The sequence below is a fragment of the Halichoerus grypus genome, chromosome 12 (assembly GCF_964656455.1).
Source record: "Halichoerus grypus chromosome 12, mHalGry1.hap1.1, whole genome shotgun sequence".
Taxonomy (NCBI): Eukaryota; Metazoa; Chordata; class Mammalia; order Carnivora; family Phocidae; genus Halichoerus; species Halichoerus grypus.
In genome coordinates, this window is record NC_135723.1 from 60,994,752 (window position 1) to 61,017,177 (window position 22,426).

At 43.3% G+C, this 22,426-nt stretch overlaps 1 protein-coding gene across 7 annotated transcripts in view; it reads left to right on the forward strand.

Moving 5' to 3' along the window:
• Positions 1-2: 2 nt before the first annotated feature.
• WIPF3 (WAS/WASL interacting protein family member 3) overlaps positions 3-22,426 on the forward strand; it is an 84,683-nt gene continuing 62,259 nt past the window's right edge. For 3 of the 7 annotated variants that reach the window (XM_078059410.1, XM_078059411.1, XM_078059412.1), the window contains exons 1-2: positions 11-257; positions 18,827-18,985. In XM_078059410.1, coding sequence (XP_077915536.1) covers positions 18,884-18,985 — 102 coding nt within the window. In that variant the 5' untranslated portion in view covers positions 11-257; positions 18,827-18,883. Of the gene's footprint in view, positions 258-18,826; positions 18,986-22,426 lie in introns of all 7 variants that reach the window. The other 4 variants (XM_078059413.1, XM_078059408.1, XM_078059409.1 and 1 more) reach the window with 3 other exon arrangements.

Below are 22,426 nucleotides of genomic sequence, written 5' to 3' on the forward strand. Positions count from 1 at the left end.
GAGCCCGCGGAGCAGGTGGGGCGACGGCCCCGCCTCCGCGTCCCGGCAGCCCCAGAGCCGGCGGCGACAAGGGAGCGGGGCGCACCGGGCGCAGGAGCACCGAGCTCAGCGGCACGGAGCGCAGCGTGGCCGCGGCGGCGGCACCTGGAGCACCGGGGCTGCGGGACGGAGCCCGGAGCCTGGAGGCGGCGGCGGCGGGGGCGGGGACGTCGGCCGGAGCTTGAGTCCTGTCCGGGCCGCGGCACAGCTAGCTGCAGGTAGCGGTGCGCGCGCGTGTCCGGGTCCGTGCCGGGCTTGGGGGTTGGGGGGTGGCTTGGGGGTGTGGTGACGCGCTGGGGCAGCGGCCGCTCGGGCCGGTCCCGGGGCGGAGTGGCCCGCGGCGCGGACAGGGGTGCCGCGCGCGCGCCGGTGTCCTGGGATCTCCGCCCCCCCGCTGCCCGCCGCGCCGCGCCTTCCGAGCCGGGCGGTAACGCGACCGCGGAGGGAACGCGGTCACCGTGGGGTTGCCTGGTGACTTCCCCTGACCCGACTGTCCAGTGAGCGGCTCCTGGAGTCCAGGCTGCCCGGCCTGGGCTTCACCGAGCTCTCCCTTCCCCGCTTCCCCCCCGCCCAGAACAAAAGGCTGGGGTCTCCCTGAGGAGGGGCAGTCTCAGGAAGAGCTGGGGCGGAGTAAAGAAGAGCTAGGACATGGCAGGACCGGAGATGGCTTTGGGGATACAGAAGCCAGTCCCCCCAACGAGGAAGCCAGTCCCAGAGGTGTGAAGTGACTTGCCCAGGGTCACACAGCTCGTGCGTGGTGACCTAGCTGGCACCTAACAGAAGGTCTCAAGACTCCCCTCCCAGTGCTCATCTCCAGGCCCCTGAGGTCAGTCGCTGGCTGTGCTCCAGAGATTTAGATGTGGCCACACATGGGCTTTAAAGTCCCTCGAAGGAGTCCGAGAAGGTGGCAGAGACTGCCCCTCCCCCCAGACCCCGGAGGCGGAGGGGAGCAGGGGTGTGGGAGCGGGCACTTGGGAAGGGGGTGGTGAGGAACAAGCCCTGCCCCTGTGGGCAGGCAGGCACAGGCTCGCAGGAACAGTGCCTTCTGAGCGTGGCGTGCCAGCCGCGTGGGTGTCCTGCAGCGGGAGCTGGAGCCGAGTGGGGACCGAGTGTACGCTGCTCCCTGGAAAGTTCTACTGGGAGAGGCCCGGAGAGCTGTTCCCGGCTCGCTGGGATGCCCCGGCAGCACCCCTCACATTCGGGATGTTTTTGTGTTTTGTGACAGCAACATTTGGAAGCAGAGTTACTCTGTAGCAGGAAGTTGGGCTGTCACTTCGCCTCCCCGGGAGTCATTAGCTACAAAATGAGGACCTTGTTCTGCATGACCCATGTGATATGAAAGTTCAAGCCCCTCTCCTTATTTCCAAAATCTTTTATTGCTTCAGAAGGAGGGTTGGAAGTACATTTCTTATGGTCAGCTGTAGGAGTTATCACTGGGACCCCAGCCTTCCCTGAGTTGGTTTTTTGTATGTTTGTTTATTTTTGTAACTTTAGGCAAAGCTAATCATAGCAATACAGGTTAGCAGTGGGGTTGCCTTTGGGCCTTGTAATGACCTGGACAGGGCATGAGGGGGGTTTCTGGGGTATTAGAAATGCTCCCTCCCTTGCCTTACTAAGTGATTCCACAGGTGTGCACATATATTTATGAAGTCATTCCCTTGAGATTTGTGCACTTGACTTATGTGTTACCTCGATAAAAAAGTAAATAAAAATTTAATGCTAAAAATTCACTCACTGTGGTAGCACACAGATTAGTGCAGTTTTCCAGGCAGTGCATTTTAGAGATACATTTAAAAACTACAAAAACCCAATCAGAGAAGAAAAAAAAAAGGACAGGGGAAGAAAAGAAAGTTGAGAAATAACGGGAAATGAAACATGCGCTGCAGAGGGCTTTACCAAATGCCTGTATGAACATCACCTCGTGGGAGTCACAGTTCTTTAAGGGAGATATTGTTATTCTGCCAATTTTACAGATGAGCAAATAAAAAGTCACACGCTTTTAAAATGCCCTAAATGCCTTACTCGGGGGAGCCAGGGTTAAGTACCTGGGTACACAGACTTCAAATTCTGTACATACTACCATAAACAGACAATTTTCGGCTACCTGAAGCGGGGATAAGAGACTTCAGGGTTGGCTTCCTGCCCTGCCCCTTCTGTGTTCCTTTCCAAGAGTCTCTGTTGTTTTCATATAATTGTGCGTGTCAGATTTTGTCACAGACTGAAGTTAGCCAGAAGCAGAAGGGATGGAGGAAGCGCGTGTGTCTAAGAACATACAGTTTTAGAAACAGGAGAAAGCCAGCTGGCCTAGCTTGCCAACGCTCTTTTTAGGAGATTTATTGTTCAGAAACCATATAGAACAGGTTGTGATTTTATGGTTACTCAAACACACACGCGCGCGTGCGCACACACACACGCACACACAATGAATAATATAACCTAGCAAAGGTATGAGAAACCAAAATATGATTAACTCTAGTAGAATTTTCTCCAGGGAGGAACAGTCAACTTTCCTACATCCTAGAATTTACAAAGATACTTTTCTTAATGCTTAAGTAAAAACAAAAACAATAAAAAACCACACACTCTACAGAAATAACTCGGCAGAGGAAGGAAAGTTGTTTTCTAGCCAGCATGTTGTAAATATACATTAAATTTGGTGCAGAAATATTTGAAACTTTAAGGTACAGTAACATTGTATCTAGAGAGAAATCTTATCCTAATGTGTGGTCTTCTAAGGATTTTATATTTCTGCCAAAAATTCAGACCTTAGAGAAGTAGAAACGTGTTTGTTTTACCAGCCAGTTTCGTATTGCAGGGTTGAATGTTTGCCTTATTCTTGGAATTATGAGGTTTTGGTGTAAAGAACGTGGGTTAAGTGGGGCAACTAAAGAGGTGTCTCTGGGTGAATCTGCTTAGCCGAGTGCCATCAAGCATGATTATGCATCATGAAGTTATCTTTAGGTGAGTTTTGCCTTGTCACAGTAGTGTTCCTGCCATCTGGCGGCTGGAATATTTAGAAAGGAATCGTAATGTTTGACTGACTTTGCTGATAGCATGACAAAACAAACTTGGAGAGGGAACAATTAACTATGAGTTAGGATTGGTGAGAAAATGATTAGTTCCTTCTTATTTAGCCACTGCACAGAACTGAAGAGACGTACTGTTCCCAGCTGATGCTGAACAGGTGCAGCACATGTTTTCTTACCGGCTTCAGCCAGTAACGCACTTGAGACTCCCGTTTTGCAGTTCTAGTTGGGTCTTAGACCTGTTCAAGTGGGAACCTGACCCGTTATGCAGCAGGGGAATCGTGTAGTTACCTGCCGTGTTGAAGTGCCAACGAGATAGAGTGAAGCAGAGCAAATGTGGGGAAAATGCTGGGCGGGCATTGTGTGGACCAGATACCGTGGAAGATTTTCAAGCGCAACTTGAAGGAGTATTCACCGTGTGGGGGTGATATATTCCAGGAAGATGCTGAATCTGAGATAATGACATCCGGAAAAGAGCTCCTAGGGAGAAGCTCGGAGGAAGCAGTAGCCAGCCTCAGTTCTTGAGCTTCTGAGAACATGTGTCCATATGAGTATGTGTGTGTGACAAAGCAAGATGGCCGAGCTGCTGTCCACTGTGCCTTAGGAGCTAAATGCTAACACGCACTGAACACACAGTACATGCCAGCCTAGGCTAAGAGCTTTATATGTACGAAATCATCACAATAGCCCTACAAAGGAGCTGATTCTTCTTACTCCCATTGTCAGCTGTGACACAGAGACCAAGGACTAATCTGGTCATAGAATGATCATGTCACACCCTGCTCTGGTCTGCTATCAGCCCATTTATAACCCCGAGGTACCCTTTGCCTCCCTGACTCTCGCTTATTGCAGCTGAGCTTCTGAAGGGCAGGTACTTGTCTGCTTCATCTCTGTTCCCAGAACCTGACCATGCATGGCATGTGATGAGTACTGCATGAACGAGTGAGTGAATGAATGAAAACCTCTATGTTCTAAAAGCAAAAGTCAATTATTTTTGGATTATCTGCCCTTTTGACTTTTACTGTCTCATTCCCCTCTGTTGATACGGATCATCAGGCATGACTTTAAAGACAAGATGTATAATAGATATCTCCTTTAAAGCTGACGGATGCTGAGCTCAGCCTATAAAATCAGAAGGTCTCTGCTTCTTTGAGAAATTCAATATTATTATTTCTTTTTTTGTAGAAATTTTGTAATTCAGAGTGCTTATCTCATATGGAGGGTAAATAACTTAAGATAGGTTCAATGCTGAGAACAGTACCTCCTTCACAGCAACGGTCAATAAAATAGCTGCCGCTATCTGATGCTTTTAAAAGTTGTTCGCCTAAAATATTTCCTATTCCATAAAGCGTTTGAGGAGTTTACAAAAACAAATAGTAAACAAAAAATTAATAGAGAATGAAACCAGGGTAAAGAGAACACACACACTGGGAAGCAAGATAAAATCAGAGGTAATTTAGAGAATAAGACTATATCATAAGGTGCAGGGAGTTTCTAGAGGTAAGTTTACTATAAAGTCTAGTGTATTTTCTGGAGAGAGGATTAAAAATTTGTCAGAGCCTCCCAGTAGCCAAAACAAAGAGGACAACACAAATAGTTACTTGATCCACAGTGGCCATGAGATAAAAACAGATCAGTTGCACAGCTTTTCCGGGTCCTAAAACCTGGGATAACTTTCTCCTGGCAGGTCTTCAAAGCAATCACTGTTGCCATAGAGATCTAAGTGTTCCACGTGGTCCCTGCCATGAAGACAATAGAAGTTTTGTGGTAGAAGGCAATAATGTTTCCTAGAACATTATGGACTGCAGTTCCGGAGACATAATCCCAGAGCACAGTCCAGCCAAAGCTCTTCTGTGAAGGGCCAGAAGCTGTGGTTTGAGGACATGCTATTCTCTTAGCTATGTTCACTGAGGGCCTGGGGGAGTAGAAAGATTCTTTCTTCCACAGATTATAATTCTTGTGAGAGTCATGTGAACAATCCTATCTTTAAGAACATTCATTTTGGCTAAAGCCGTTTAAATATGCCAGCTCAGTTTACCTCATCCAGAAGGGTGTTTCATGCACATATGCTCATTAATAGAGTGTGTATTGATGAATTTTCTTAATACGGTAGTCCCATATTAGCTGCAAATTTTATCACACTATTTGGAAAAAGAAAAATCCAGTGCTCTATACTACCTCTTAAGCCCCTTAATGCTTTCAGGACTTCTTGGTAGTAAGAATCAATATTTTGGGGGCGCCTGGGTGGCTCAGTCAGTTGAGCATCTGCCTTAGGCTCAGGTCATGATCCTGGAGTCCTGGGATCCAGCCCCATGTCAGCTCCCTGCTCAGTAGAGAGTATGCTTCTCCCTATCCCTCTTCCCCCCCTCCCCCTGCTCTCTCTCTCTCTCTCTCACTCTCAAATAAATAAAATCTTTTAAAAAAAAGAATATTTTGTTTTTAAACTTTCTTTTTAGTAATTGAAATGGTCATGTCTTTATAGTCTCACTATATGTGTGTTATATATAGTATAATATAATACTAATGTATACAGTAATACTAATATATATATATTCAATATATATTAGTTCAAATGTGACTTATATCAGTTAGGATTGCATTCAGCTACCCAAAACAAACAAAACAAAAACCACATATACATCAGAATCTGGCTTAAACAGATATAAGTTTATTTGTCTTATGGAACCAGACTAGACTCCCAAGAAGGGCAGTCCAGGGCTGATACAGGAGCTCAAACAATGCTTTCCATCTTCCTGATTCACCGTCCTTAGTCTGTAGGAGCTCATCTTACATCTGGTTACCTCATGGTCACAAGATGGCTGCTGTATCTCTGGGCTTACACTCAGGACGAAAAGGAAGGTGTAAATATCCAGAGTGAGTGCCCTTCCATTAGGGAGGTGTTACCTTTTTATTCAGAAAGAGATGCCCTCCCTAGCTATTACTACCTACATCTTGTTGGCCAAGATGATGTCACAAGGTTGCTCAAAATATAAGGAAGTCTGAGAAATCAAATATTTTTAGCTGGGTAAATTGCAACTGCCATCTCCCCACCCACAAATCAGGGGTTTTGCTATGAGGAAGAAGAGGGAATGGTTATTGAATAGGCAATTAGCAGGATCAGCCACCTGACTAACTGCCATTATTAGCCATGTCCCTGACTTAATTAGAAATTACAGAAGGCAACTCAGTGGTTTAAAATGTTATGCGTTTCCAGATCTTCATACAATTAGCATGAGAGAATGAAACATACCCAACTGCCTTATGTAAAGATTCCTGAATCACTATCACCAGTCCTGATTCTTTCCTAAATTTCAGATCTAAATTTCCATTTGCCAAAAGCACCTCATATGCTTCAAATTACACCCACTTCTCCCTGCCTGTCTATGCCCCTCCCCACCAGACACATACTTTCTCCTGTCCCCCTTATTTAACACTAACAAGCTTGTCTTGGCAAGAAGCAGTGGGGTTATCCTGGGCTGATTCTTCTCCCCCATTCCAGACATCCAAACTAATAGTCTTGGTTCTATCCCATTTACCATGATTCTAGTGCAATAAATATCCACCCTCACTCATGTGGATCCCCAAATTGGTCTACCTATTTGCTACTTCTCCCGATAATTCACGTGGGTGGCACATGTGCTGGTGGCAAAGCTTTGCTCATACCCTCCTCACTCCCTTCAACCATGGAAGGTCTGCTTCAGAGGTTTCTTATGCTGTTTACATGTCCATTACCCATGGAAGCAATTAATTCACATTTCCAGAGCCACCATATATTTCTGTTAATATTTTTGGCCCTGGATTCTATTTTGCCTGAAACTAATCATGTTGCACCAATTGTTTTTTGTAACAACAGCCTTCTTGGGTTATAATTCACATAACATAAAATTCACTCTTTTAAATTGTGCAATTCAGTGGTTTTTGGAATATTCACACAACCATCACCATCATCTAATTTCAGAACAGTTTCATCAACCCAAAAAGAAACCCATTAGCAGTAACTCCTCATCTTCCATTTCCTCAGCCCTAACAACCACCAATCTAGTTTTTACTTCTGTGGATTTACCTATTCTGGATATTTCATATAAATGGGACAATATAGTATGTGGCCTTTTGCAACTGGCTTCTTTCACTCAGCATAATGGTTTTTGGGTTTATCCTGCTATAGCATGTATCAGTCTTACCCTCATTTTTATTGCCGAATAATATTTCCTCCCATGGCCATTTTGTTTATCCACTCATAAGTTGATGGACATTTGGGTTGTTTCTACATTTTGGCTATTACGAACAATGTTACTAGAAATACTCACATGTAAGTTTTGGTGTGGGCATATGTTTTCATTTCTCTTGGGTAGATACCTGGGAGTAGAATTGGTGGGTCTTATGATAACTGTTGGACATCTCGAGGAACTTCCAGACTTTTCCAAAGTAGCCACACCATTTTACATGCCCACTGGCAGCATGCAGTTAGCTCAGCCAAAGGGAGGAGGAACGCTCTGCAGAGAAGCTGGGACCGGAGTGTGTTTTAAAGGATCAGTAGGAATTTCTCAGGTGGCAGATGCTATAATATGCAGCCTGAATAACATGAACAAAGAGACATATAAAGAAAAGGTATGTAAGAAAATGTCGCAAGTGTGGTGTGGGTAAAGTCTCGGTGCGTAGAACAGAGTGGAGGATGAGATGTAGAACTTGCTGCCACCGAAAGGAGCCACGAAAGGAGCATGTGTGAAATGGGGGAGTGATGCCCTGAGGCCTGAGAGGTGGGGCCTCATGTCACTTGGCTGTCACTGAACTGTGCTTGCTGCCATAGGACGGGATCTGCCTGGTGAGAGATGAGAGTGGCTCCTTGCAGCAGATTGTCTGAGGTTCTAGCAGAACGTCGAGGTGGACGAGAGACTAGAGGCGCCAGAATCTGCTTGGTCCTTCTCTGACCCAAGCTGGAGCAGTACAAATAAGGCGAAAATACTTAGTCTCAGAAGTGAAACTTGAAAAGGAAAGATTTGTCTTGTAGCCTTGAACCCTGGGCCAACTCCTGTCCTCACATTATTTCCTCAGTGATTCTCAAAAAATCATTTTCAGGAGGGCTCACCATCCTAAGTCAAAAGTTACCACCTTAGCCTTAGAAAGTAAAAAACACCCTCCTCATAAAATCTAACATCCTCAAATAAATTAATTAAAGAGGTGGCAATTTATTGTGTAAAATGACTCATTATTTTATAACATTGATTACGGGTTTCCACTGCATAATAAACTCCTTTTGTATACTTTTTTAAAAAATTTATTTATTCAACAGAGAGAGAGAGAGATAGCGAAAGAGGGAACACAAGCAGGGGGAAAGGGAGAAGCAGGCTTCCCGCGGAGCAGGGAGCCCAATGTGGGGCTCGATCCCAGGACCCTGGGATCCTGGCCTGAGCTGAAGGCAGACGCTTAACGACTGAGCCACCCAGGCACCCCCTCCTTTTGTATACTAAATTTTCCAAAATTAGAGATGCCCTTTTTCAGAAGCATAGCTGTTATATAAAATGAGGCTTACTTATAAATGTGTGATTAATATCATGTATTTTTAATAAGCCTAGTTCTTCTTTTAGTTCATTCAAAGGCAGCAAAAAAAAAAAAAAAGAAAAACAGGAAATCAATGTTTTCTCCTTTCACCCTTGGGAATGGCACACACAATGATTTTCATGGCATTTAGCTATAATTTAAATACCCGAGTCAATGATAAATATTATCATTAACTCCATTTTTCCCTCTGCCAAATACTGTCCAAATATCATAACAAATTCGATGAATGATCTGGGAACAAATTTGCGTTTCAGTAAGAGTCTTATAAAAGGAAACCAATTTATGAGTCATTGTAGCCGTGACTTGCTAGGTTTCATATTAGATTGTGGTTAAAGTGTGTCTTCATTTTAGAACTCGCATAGGCAAGACTGCATTAATCCTTTCAGCATTTCACCAGACACTTAACTACAATGTCTGATCAGGGCTGAGTAGATTCAGCTTCAGGAGCTGCTCTCATCAGGGTGGTGTTTCCCAGATGTTAGAACTCCTTCCCATCACCTAGGCGAGACGTGAATGGGCACTCAGCGTGGTTTCCCTTTCACGTTTGTGTGTGAGTTCCAATTCTAAGTACGGTATGCCATTTTCATGGATCCAGCCTGCTGAAGTTAAATGAATCTATAGAAAAAGAGCCTTTCAGTGAAGGACACAACTTCCAATGGTGTGGGACAGAGAGTTTCAGCATCCTAGATATTCTGCAACAGAGCTTTTCAAACTTCAGCAGGCGCAAAAATCACTTGTTGATAAGATAATCCCAAAGATTCTAATTCAGGAGGTCTGGGGTGGACACTGTGCCTTTTTTACATTCTAGAACTACTTAAAATGTGGTCCCCAGACCAGCAGTGTTGGTCTCACCTGGGAGCGTGTTAGAAATATAGAATCTCAGGCCCCACTCAGACTACTGAATCAGAATCTACATTTTCACAAGATCCATACTCCCACCCTCCACTGTGATTCATTCTCCATTAAAGTCTGGGAAGCATCCCTCTAGATCACTGTTTCCCAAAGCACAAAGTTTTAGGTATCACCAGGGAAACCTGAATGAGTTTAGATGGTACATAGATAGCATTTTATTTTAATAATTCTTGCATTCATTTTTATTACTACCTTCTATTTATGGCAGATGATATTGGTTTTCCATTTATAGCAATAATTTAAAGTTTCTTTTGCAAAATAAAAGTATTTAATTAAAAGTAAGTTCAGGCGGTATGTGAATGTGACAAAAACTATAAAAGCCATGTGTTTTTTCAATTTTTAATTTTTTTATTTTAAATTATTTATTTAGATTCAGTTTAGTTAACATATACTGTATTATTAGTTACTGGGGTAGAATTTAGTGATTCATCAGTTGCATATAACACCCAGTGGGCTCATTATTACATCATGTGCCCTCCTTAATGCCCATCACCCAATTACCCCAACCCTCCACCCACCCCCCTCCAGCAGCCCTCAGTTTGTTTCCTAGAGTTCAGCATCTCTTATTGTTTGCCTCCCTCTCTGTTTTTATCTTATTTTATTTTTCCTTCCCTTCCCCTCTGTTCATCTGTTTTGTTTCTTAAATTCAACGTGGGTGAAATCATATGGTATCTGTCTTTCTCTGAGTGACTTAATTTCACTTAGCATAATACCCTCTAGTTCCATCCACATTGTTGCAAATGGCGAGATTTCGTTCTTTTTGATGGCTGAGTAATATTCCAGTGTGTGTGTGTGTGTGTGTGTGTGTGTGTGTGTCTATCTCTCTATGGAGCTCCACATTGGACTCTGCTTATCGGGGAGCCTACTTCTTCCTCTTCCTTTGCCTGCTGCTCCATCTGCTTGTGCTCTCTCTCTCTCTCTGTCAAATAAATAAATAAAGAGCCTGATGCAGGGCTCAATCCCCAAACCCTGGAATCATGACCTGAGTTGAAGGCAGACGTTTAACCGACTGAGCCATCCAGGTGCCCCGGTTTTCAACTTTTTAAGGAGCCTCCATACTATTTTCCAGAGTAGAAGCCATGTGTTTTTAAGTGACTTAAGTTAGCATGGTGCTTAAGAGCATGGACTCTGGAGCCAGATATCCCAGGTTTGAATGCCAGCTCCCCTACTAATTCACTGTGTGACTTTGGGTAGATTTCTTAACATTTCTGTGCTTCAATTTCCTCATCTTAAGAATGGGGACAATAGTAGTATCTATCCGATTGGGCTGTTGTGGGGCTTAAATGGGTTAACATACAAAAAGCCCTAAGAACAGGATCCGATACATAGTAATGGCTATATCAGAGCTAACTTGTTTTACTATTCTCTAGAACACAAATGGTCAAGGGTTTTTTATCCTGTGCTTTTTATTTCCCCTCCCCCTGTCCCCTGCTTCCCTGCTTACTCAGCCCAACATGCCCCAACTCCCCCAAAAGGCTAAAGATTTCCAGGACTTTTGTACCATTGAGGACACATACCAGTGAGGGTATCAGCTTCCCTTTGGCCTAAATGAGGACAGTGTTAACTGGGAGAGGTGGTGTGTGGGACGTGAGATCTTACAGGTGGGAAGCCCCAGGAGAAGGCAATGCCCAAAGAATTCACTCATCACACAATGAGGAAGTGACAGCAGAAGTGAGCTCTCATAAATCATTTTCACTGTCGCCTGGAGAGAAGGTGTTTTTTTTTTTTTAATTTTCTTTGTTATTTTCCTTATAGCTTTGGCAACTTTGCCACGTATATTTTTCGAGGAGTGTTTTATTTGTGCCTTGTATGCTCATGGGCTTGTGGATTGTGATTTCCTGGCCACAAGTCACCTTCGATAAATAAATGACTGATCTGTAGGACCCTGCTGAGACCATAATGTGAGCAATGGGTTGTCAGTCACATGGGGCTCGATTGCCTTATTAAAAGTTCAGAGGTGGGGCGCCTGGGTGGCTCAGTTGTTAAGCGTCTGCCTTCGGCTCAGGTCATGGTCCCAGGGTCCTGGGATCGAGCCCCACATTGGGCTCCCTGCTCGGCGGGAAGCCTGCTTCTCCCTCTCCCGCTCCCCCTGCTTGTGTTCCCTCTCTGGCTGTCTCTCTCTCTCTGTCAAATAAATTTAAAAAATCTTTAAAAAAAAAAAAAAGTTCAGAGGTGAGGGCACCTGGGTGGCTCAGTTGGTTAAGCGACTGCCTTAGGCTCAGGTCATGATCCTGGAGTCCCAGGATTGAGTCCACATGGGGCTCCCTGCCCAGCGGGGAGTCTGCTTCTCCCTCTGACCCTCCCCTCTCTCATGCTCTCTTTCTCTTTCAAATAAGTAAATAAAATCTTTAAAAAAAAAAGTTCAGAGGTGAGAAATCTCTGCTCACCTCCCCCATTTCATAGTCAAAGAAATAAGAGACTCAGTGGGACAGTGACAAAACATAAAAAACATAAAAAGTGCACAGAGAACTTTATTTTCTAATTCCTATTGAAATGTATTTTAAGAACCAGCAAAAGAAGCTTTTGTCAAATAGTAGCAGTAATCCTTCTTGCTTATATTTTTAAAATAGGCACATATTCTACTTGTGACCAACTGTAATCTGACAAATTACTCTTGGAAAAAAAAAAGGAGCGCATAGTTTTGACAAAAGCAACTGGTGTGTAAAATTGTTTACCATAAGCGATTTCTCTCTGAAATCACTCTGAAAAACCTCAGTTGGTATATATACCTATAGAACTTTTTATATTAACAAGCTGGGCAAGCCCAGTCCACATCTATTTCTGGATCTGGTGGGGAAGGAAGGGGAGCAGAGGAGTAGGAGGGAGGGTTCATCACTCACTCCCACACCCTCAACCCCACTAGCTCCTGATAAGAGGTTGCACTATGGCAGTCTTTGGATCCTGTGTGACCTGCAGGGATGTTCTGTTGGCCCACTGATTTTTAAAAATGCTTTTTGAATTAGTTACCCACATTCCAAAACTGGACTTCCCACAAAAGTCTGGATTTGGGGCCTTTGGGGGAAAACTGGGGGGATGGGGCCAATACTGGGCTTGCATTCCTTCTGCAGGGGGAGCCTCCTGCTGCAGACCCAGACTGTCATTCCTGTGAGCCAGGGCCCCTCCACACCTTGTCCATCCACTGTTTCCTCACCTCTGACTCAGTGGTCGCAAGTCGGCTCCCTGCCTGCAAGGGATGCTGGGAAAAGGAGCTCCTGGCCTCTGGCTGAGGGAGGTAGGACTCCTGTGAGAAATTCCTCAGGCATAGGAAAAACGTTCAAAAGATGGTGGATAGCCACAATGAGACAGATGTCCCCCCCCCCCCCAAGAGAAGAGATACTTGCAGAATAGCGTAGTGTCCTTTCGGCGCCTCTGTGATTCTAGGCTTTTTCTGTCCTCCAACCACACACACACAGCCTCCCAGGCTGCTTGCATTCTCCCCCTTCTGTATCTCTGCTTATGTGCTACTCCCTCTAACTAGAACAGCCTCCTATAGCCACATTTTCACCTGCTGAAGAATGCAATAGCTTCTACCAAACATTTATTTACTGCCCCTCCCCCGCCCTCCTGGTGTTTGAATTGCTGGCTACATTCCTTAGCGCCCCACAGCCCTCTTGGGGCAGGTGTCCTACTCCACCTTTTGTTGTAGTTATTTGTGGTGATGCAGGTGGCGGTGTGATGATGATAAATATAGCTTCCAGTTAAGGGGCTGCTGTGTGTCATGACCTCTGTAATAATACTCTTCATGTACAGTCTTTGTTTTAGTCCTGATGACAAACTAGGAGTTAAGCATTATAGATAGTTTACAGATAAAGAAAACGAGACCCCCTGAGGCTAAGTGACTTGACCAAGGCCACACAGCTGGGAAAAGCAGAGGCACAAGTAGGACGCAGGTCTGACTCGAGGAGCAGCACAGTGCCCTGTCCTCGGGGTCTCACGTGGAAATGGCATTAGTTCTGTTATCCTGCACACCTTCTAAGGGTGCTTGGATATCTAACCTGCATCTCAACGTTGTTTTTCAAAGTTACTTCCTGAGTCGGGAGAAAATATAAAAAAGCCTTTGAGAATCTGGCTTTTTTTATCCTAGGCATTTTTTTTAATACATTACAGAGCAGAGTAACAGTTCTAAGTGTGTTGGGAGAGCAAAAGCTTCAAAGAGCTCATGGGTACAGCCTGTGACTTCCTGGAGCTCTGCATTCTTAACTGTCAGATTTTAACAAATACTTCTCTAGGTAATTGCTTAATTATTTTACCTGTCAAGAAAAAGCCTTCACAGCCATCAGTCCCACACGTAAAAATATCCTTTAATCCTAGAGTTTGAAAAATCATTCCGGTGACTTCAGCGAGACAGAAGCCCAGTGACACCTAATTCCTCTCAGATTTCTCAAGATAAAATTAAATGGACAGCAAGGATGCCTCCGTTCAGGAGAAGCAAGTGGAAGAATTATACTTACCTGTATGAGGTCCCTTTCACTCGAAGGTCTCAGAAATATTTAAAAATCTTTGCCAAATGGAAGCAGAGAAGGCATATGACCTGAATGATACCAAGTTATTAAAATAAAGAAATGATGGGGCACCTGGGTGGCTCAGTCAGTTAAGCGTCTGCCTTCAGTTGAGGTCATGATCTCAGGGTCCTGGGATCGAGCCCCGCGTTGGGCTCCCTGCTCAGCGTGGAGGCTGCTTCTCCCTCTCCCTCTGTGTGTGCTCTCTCTTTCTCTCTCTCAAATAAATAAATAAATAAATAAATAAATAAATAAATAAATATTTTTTTAAAAACCGACAACAAAGAAATGAGGTTTTGGATCAGAGAGGCCAGAGCCTTAATTCATCTCTCGTACTCTTTCTGAAATTTGGTAGAAACGAGGTAATGTCTCCGAGACAAAATGCAGTTCTCCATCATAGGAAATGCCCGTGTCTACTGTAGAGTCGTTGAGGGCATTAAACAGAACACTGTATGATAAGTACCTAATGCAGTCCTGAGCCCATCTAGGGGTTTCAAAAAGTTATAGAGTCAACCCTCATTATTCACAGATTCCATAGTTTGCTAATCACCTACTCCTTGAACTCTGTTTGCAACCCCAAAGTCAGTATTCACGGGCACTGTCATGGTTGCTGGAGGAAACGTGCCGAGAGGGGAAAAACTGGAGTCGCCCCATGCACATGTGCATTCCCAGCTGAGGTGGAACGAGGCAGGACTCTGCAGTCTTGTTCCAGCTCTTACACTGTAATCCTGTGTTCTTTGCACATTCTGTTTAGTGCCATGTTTTTCAAATTTTTGTGAGTTCGCTGTTTTAAACGGCCCCTCCCAAATACAATGCTGAAGTGCTCCCTAGTGTTGTTGAGCACAAAAAGGCTGTGACGTGCCTTACAGAGAAAATGTGTGGTAGAGAACCTTCATTCAGGCATGAGGTATAATGCTGTTGGCATGAGTTCAAGTTAATGTACCAACAATATATATTAAATAAGGTGTCTTTAAGCAGAAACACACATAAAACAAGATTCTATATTAGTGAATTTACAAAAGTCTTGTGACTAGATGTCCAGAGGAGTCTGACCCTGTCTTTCTGTGAAGAGCAGTGGTTCAGTATTTGCTAGCTCAGTGTCTGTGGCAACTTCATAGAATATAACTACCACAAATAATGAGAATTGGCTATATTCTATTAAGTTCCTGTATTGGGTAGCTTCAAAATTAGTGGCTCTAATAAATTAACTCCAAACTCTCCCTGACTTAACACAGTAGAAGTTTATTTTTCATTTTTGTAAAGTCCAATCGAGTGTTTGGCAGATGGCCTTAAAGAGGTGAGTCAGGAACCCAGATTCTGTATACCTTGTGGGTGAGCCCACACATCGGACCTTTCCTTCCAGCCAGTGAGTGGAGGAAGAGAGGAATGCTGTGGCTGGAAGGTCTTTATGGGCCAACCTACACGTGGAAGACATCACGCCTACCTTCATTCTCTTGGCCAGTGCTCAGTCACGTAGTCACATCTAACCACAGAGGACGCTGGGAAATATAATCCAGTTGTGTGCTAAGGGGTTACATGAATCGTTCGGCCACAGTTTCCCTTAATTACTTCCTGTGGTCATTTTTCCTTTGATAATTGACAAAACCCTTAGGGAAGTGACATTTAAGTTTCTTAAGTTACTTTTCTAATCCCTTTCCAGTTCTTCAAGGGAAGCAGCTCTGTCTCATCTATCTTGCTTAAAAGATATAATCCTTATATAATGAGACCTCTGTGTTTTCTCTTGTTCTGTGATACTTCAGCCAACCCTTTAATCCCTATTGTAAAGTTTTGACTGAAATTATTTTGCCACTGAATTAAGGATGACAAAAAGATATAGCCAGTGCCTTTTATGAAAGAAATTGTTAAAATACAAATAACTGATCATTCATATTTTTCCAACTAAACTGTGGGCTCACATCCAACTTGCTTTAGCATTCAGCCAGTAAAACGCCAGCTTTATCTGATTCTATGTATTGTCTAATACACACAATTCATTTTATTGTATAATAAGATAACATTGACACTACTTAGAAGAAGTATCTACTACCACCTGGGACCTCTGCTCAATTTTAGTATAGTTTTACTCTCTGGACTCTGATGAGTATTATTTTTTTCTGTCTTTCTGTTCCTGTTTTACTATCAAGGAAAGAAACAGTGACACAAAAATTATCAGGTTCTAGTAACTTTGAGGGAAATACTTTATAAGAAAATCATGGTCTCCTATAGTGATCAGCTCATGAACCTCTTTGGAACTCTTATGAAAACTATCATGGACTCTTTCTACATGAAAGTTGAACTTACATGTATATCTTATACCACTTTAAATTTTTAAAAAAGATTTATTTATTTATTAGAGAGTGCGTGAGCGGGAGGAGGAGCAGAGGGAGAGGGAGAGAGAGAATCTCAAGCAGACTCCCTGCTGAGTGAGGAACCCAATGCAGGGCTCGATCTCATGACTCTGAGATCATGACATGAGCCGAAATCAAGAGGCGGGTGCTCAACCGACTGAGCCACCCAGGTGCGCCACCACTTTAAATTTTTGTACAATTTTAGGGGGTTCTTAACCCTGCTGAAAACAGGGTAGTACCATATGATCCAGCAATTCCACTCCTAGGTATATGCCCAAAAGAATTGAAAGCAGAGTCTTGAAGAGATATTCGTATACCAATGTTTGTAGTCATATTCACAGTACCCAAAAGATGAAAGCAACCCAAGTACCATCAACAGATGAATGAATAAACAAAATGTGGTATATACATACAATTAAGGAAGGAAATTCTGGCACATGCTACAAAATGAATGAAACTTGAAGACAAATAAATGAGACACAAAAGGACAAATATTATATTTAAGGTACCTAGAAGAAGCAAATTCACAGTAATATAAAGTAGAATAGAAGTTACCAGGGACTAGGGGAAGGAGGAATGGGAAGTTATTATTAGGGCGCCTGGGTGGCTCAGTTGGTTAAGCGACTGCCTTCGGCTCAGGTCATGATCCTGGAGTCCCGGGATCGAGTCCCACATCGGGCTCCCTGCTCGGCAGGGAGTCTGCTTCTCCCTCTGACCCTCTCATGCTCTCTCTGTCTCATTCTCTCTCTCAAATAAATAAATAAAATCTTTAAAAAAAAAAAAAAGGAAGTTATTATTAAATGGGTACTGTTTGGGATGATGAAAAATTCTGGAGATGATAGTGGGGATGATTGCACAACATTGCGAATGTACTTGATGCCACTGAATTGTAGAGTTTAAAATTATGAAAATAATAAATTTTGTATTATGTTCATTTTACCACACACACAAAAAAATCATGTTGAGAAGAGGCTGGGCTTTAGAGCCTGATAAGCCTGGGTTCCAGTCCCAGGTCCACCCATTACTAGCTGTGTGGGATTTGGGGCAAAGTACTTAGTATCTCTGAATGTCATTTTTCTTATCTATAAAATTGGGATTAAACTACTGACCTTAGAGGAAATTAATGTGATTAGCCGGTCACATGGCAGCCACGATCCACAAAGGTAAAGAGAACATGTTTGAAGGAAGCAAAATCCAGGGGACTAGGTTAAGAACAAAGTACCAGGTTACGTAATTGCTTTTTGCTTCTAAGAGATAAGAATATTATCATGGAATAATACAAATGCCACAGGAGTTTAAAGCTAAAGAAATGGGCAGAAGCCTTGTTCTGACCTTCCACTAACTACAGAGACAGAAGGAACACAAAACCACCCTTGCCTAAGTTTGATGTTTATTTCTGTTTCCACTTAAATTGTTAGATTCTCATATAGGTTTTCCTCATTCTTGTAAACTGTGGGGTTTTTCTTTAGTATATATTTTAAGCTTTTTCAGTGTGTCTTGATGTGGATTCTAAGACACACACACACACACACACACACACACACACACACACGCTCCACAGAGAAAGACCACATTTATTTGGAGATCAGACATCCTGTAATATTAACTGTTTGAAACATAACCATATTTGCAGAATTGTGCCCCAAAGCCCTCTATGTAGCAAATACCAGATTGTATAGAAACAACAGCACAGCAACAGCAAGCAAAGTGAGAGCTGAAAGAAGAGAAGGAAGCAGGAAAATGATTAATGCACTTTGCAAGCGTTGTTCAAGGCTGGCATCGTGAGTAACGTTGAGCCTGTGACATTCAGAAAGGTTAGATTTCATTCCATTTGCTCTGCTTAGGAAAATGGGAGTATGTACAGAATATTTTTAAATTGCATCGGAAATGGTAAAACTGAAAGTTTAATGCTAAAGAGATAGAATGCAGTTATTTGGAAAAATCATTATGGAATGAGGTGTCGCCATTGACATATTTATATATTCTATTTATATTGAGACTAATAGCTAATCAGTTTTATCACCTAATTCTCTCTAAAGTCTAGCTACTTCTTTCTTTTAAAGATTTTATTTATTTATTTGAAAGAGAGAGAGCTAGCGAGAACACGAGCACGGGGGAGAGGCAGAGATAGAGGGAGAAACAGACTCCCTACTGGATCCCAGGACCCCGGGATCATGACCCGAGCCGAAGGCAGACGCTCAAACTGACTGAGCCACCCAGGCGCCCAAATCTAGCTACTTCTTTTGTTCCTAGCACTTGACACAATGCCTGCCTCACAGGGGGCCTCCAGTAGTTATCGCAAGAATGAATGAGAGCACGAATGAGTGAGTGGACAAGTGAAAGAAGGAAGCTATCCATTAAATGCACGTGTCTGCATGACACGTATCACCGGTGCATGAATAAAGACATCCAGATTTGAAACTGGCTCTTTTCTCCCTCTCAGGGCAGAAACCATTCTCCTGGGACCATTCAGAAGCAAGAGGCACCAACGCTGTGACATATGCCAGTGCCACCACCACCACCACCACCACCGCCGCCTCCTCTGCCTCCACCTCCCCCACCCTTGGCGGCTCCTCCCCCTCCCCCGCCGCCAGTGCCCCTGGTAAGCCCTGTTGTCGTTCAGTCTGGTTTACTGTTGAGCATAAGCTGCTTTGAATACACTTGAGCAGGTTTTAAACGTCGAGAACCAGCCACCACCCAGCTCCCCTATGGCAGGGCGAATCTTCAGAGCTGACTCTGGGGGCTCCAGGGTCTGATTCCAAACCAGCCTGGCCAGGTGGCTGTCTCCCCATTTCTCAGCAGCTCTCACCCGCTGCCTCGGTGTTGTGTACAAATGTCTGCATCATTTCTCTTCTCCTTCCTGCTGCTCTGTGCGGGCTTCCCGAGCCTAACTGCCTCTCCCATCTCACTGGAAACCTCAGGTGAGAGGCCGTGGGGAAGTGCACAGTCAGCAAGGCGTGCTGTGGAGTCCGCTTCCGGTGGGTGCTGTGGATGGTGGTCACAGTGCTTGGGCTTCAGAAGCCTAGTTCTGGGTCCACACGAGCCAAGTGTCATATGAAACACCGCAGTGCAACGTAAATCTCAAATGAAATTTCCCTATCTACACAAGACTGAAGTCAGTCCATTCCAGTTTGTATTACTGGATACTCTTCTTCGGTTTAATAGTTTGGGCTTAGGAGAGGCCCAGAGGGCAGCTACTTTGCTTTAGAACAGAGATTTCTCAGCCTCGGCACCACTGATATTTAGGACCAGATGATCATCTTTGTCATGGAGGGCTGTTCTGTGTGTTGTAGGAGGTTTAGGAACATCCCTGGCCTTGACCCATTAGATGCCAGTAGCATCACCAATTGAATCTATCAGAAATGTCTCCAGACTTTGCCAAATCTTCCCTAGAGGTGCAGTCATCCCCCTCTTATCTTAGAAGGGTATTTGTGCTTAATGCTGACAACAAACCTTTCTTCTGAGCATCTTCTAGAGCATTTCTTCCCCCTCAGCCTGACCTCCACGGGCCACGGCAGAGAGCCGGGTCCAGCACTGACCACAGCTCCTGTTTCTGGTGGAAGATGAAAGATACAAACGCCGTGTTGACGTGGCATGCAGAGGCAGGGCTGCCTAGGGATGATGAACCAAGTCAGCAGAAGCCAGCCTTCCTCCCCTGGAGAGAGTGAGGGTGTGCCTGGGTGCCGCCCCCTCTGACGTTAGCTTTGCACGCTGACCATATCTGATGTGCCAGGGACATGGACCTGCCTGAAACTTGGCTCTGGCCCTTGAAGAGAGTAGAAAGAAAACACATAATGTGAATTATATCTAAAAGCTCTCCAGCCAGTGTAGAAAGAATAGAAGTGAGTGTTGGGAGTTCCACTGCTGAATCTGATCCCACAAGGGATAAAGGAGATGAAGTTTATAAGTGAAGGAAATATACATGGGACAATCATGTGGTTCTTGCGTAGACTTGAAGGCACCAAGGAAGTGCCATTTACAATAACTTCAGAAACCACAACACTGTAAACTTAGCCAGAATAAATAAACTTAACAAAACCCATGTTGTTGGAGATTTGGGGAAATAAGCCCTTTTAAACACTGCAGGTGACACTCAAATACCTGGGACTCAGTACATGTTGAATGAGTCATTCTGGAGTGTTCTCTGGCAGAGATCAATAAAAACCTAAATGTATCATGACTTTTCCTCTGGTTATTGAGTAGTTTTATTTTTGAGACTGACTTAAGAATTTAACCTAAAGAAACCAAAAAGAATTTATACAAGGATGTTCACAGCAATGCTATTTATTCTAGTGAAAAAATAGGTCTTAAATGGTTTATGAGAACTAAATGAAATTTATTAAGTCATGCTGTTAATTAAAAATTGCATTATGTCATAGACTTAATTAAAAATTATATTTATAACTGTGCTGATTATATAAAGCAGATATGGAATGATGGATTAAAAACAATGCACATTTTGTGCATAATGAGATCAGCTGTATAATATGCATATGTAGCAAAGATCAGAAGAGAATTTTGAGTGCTGATAATAAAATTTTAAATTTCATTAGGCAGTTCTTTCTCTTTAAAGATGCTTAAGTTCATAGTAAACAAAAATAATTCTACACTTGGTCAATTTGTTGCCTTCCCTCCCCCATTCCTAAATTTTTTTGAGGAGGAAAATAACCATATAAATTTTAATATTTTTTAAAAACACATTTTTCTAAATCTAGGAAAAATATGTACAATGCATATTAGAGGCAAAGAATTAACATCCTTCATATATAAAAAGCTCTTACAGAGCAATATGGAAAGGATGAATAGAAAAATGGGCACAGGATATGACCAGGTAGAAGAAATACTAATGTTCCAACCTCACTATAATTGAATAAACACAAATTAAAATAATGAGAAACCATTTTCATCTGATGATGGTGATGGTACTCTTTAAATGTTGGCTCAGATATCAGGAACAAAACACTAATAATTCTTAATGGGAACAAAACTTGGTATAATTCCCTAAAGTACAATTTGTTAATATAGATCAAAACCCTTTAAAAAATGGCTATACTCTGTGACCTAGTTTCAGTTCAAGTAATGTTCTTTAAGAAACTAATCATAGATGGAGTGCCTGGGTGGCTCGGTCAGTTAAGCATCTATCTGACTCTTGGTTTCGGCTCACGTCATGATCTCATGGGTCATGAGATAGAGCCCCGTGTCAGCTCCACACTTTGCGGGGAGTCTGCTTGAAGATTCTCTCCCTCTGCCTCTTCCCCCCACTCACTCGTGCACTCTCTCTCTCTCATATAAATAAATAAATCTTTAAGGAGAAAAAAACTAATCATAGATATACAGAAATATTTAGCTATAGGATATAAATGAAAGCATTACTTGTAATAGCAACCAAGAAAGAAAGAAAAGAAACAATCTAAAATTTCAATCCCGGGAGATTCCCTAAATAAGTGATTATGTAATCCACACAATGGCATACTAGGCAGCCATTTAAAGTCATATCAAAATTATTTTGTTACTTCCAGAGTAATGATTGACTCAGGCAAGAATCATCAGGGGGAAAGCTAAAACCACTCAGTGAAATGTTTTGGGGGAACCGGATGTTCACAGGATCCTAAGTATCACCCGGATTACTTCTAATTACAAAGGGGAAAATGTACCTTTAAAATGGTAATCTTAGGAGCACCTGTGTGGCTCAGTTGGTTAAGCGGCTGCCTCTGGCTCAGATCATGATCCCAGGGTCCTGGGATTTAGCCCCACATCGGGCTCCCTGCTCAGCCAGGAGTCAGCTTCTCCCTCTCCCTCTGCTCCTCCCCCTGCTTGTGCTCTCTCACTTGCGCGCGCACGCACTCTCTCTCTCAGGTAAATAAATAAAATATTTTTTTAAAAAATTTAAAAACGGTGATCTTCGTGTCACCTATAATGGAATGACCTTATATCCCAAGCCTTTTGCTGGGATGAAAAAAGAAATACATAGCATCGCCCTGTAAATATCACCTGCCAAAAACGAATGTACTCTGAGCAAGCAATGAGACATATCTAGATGTGG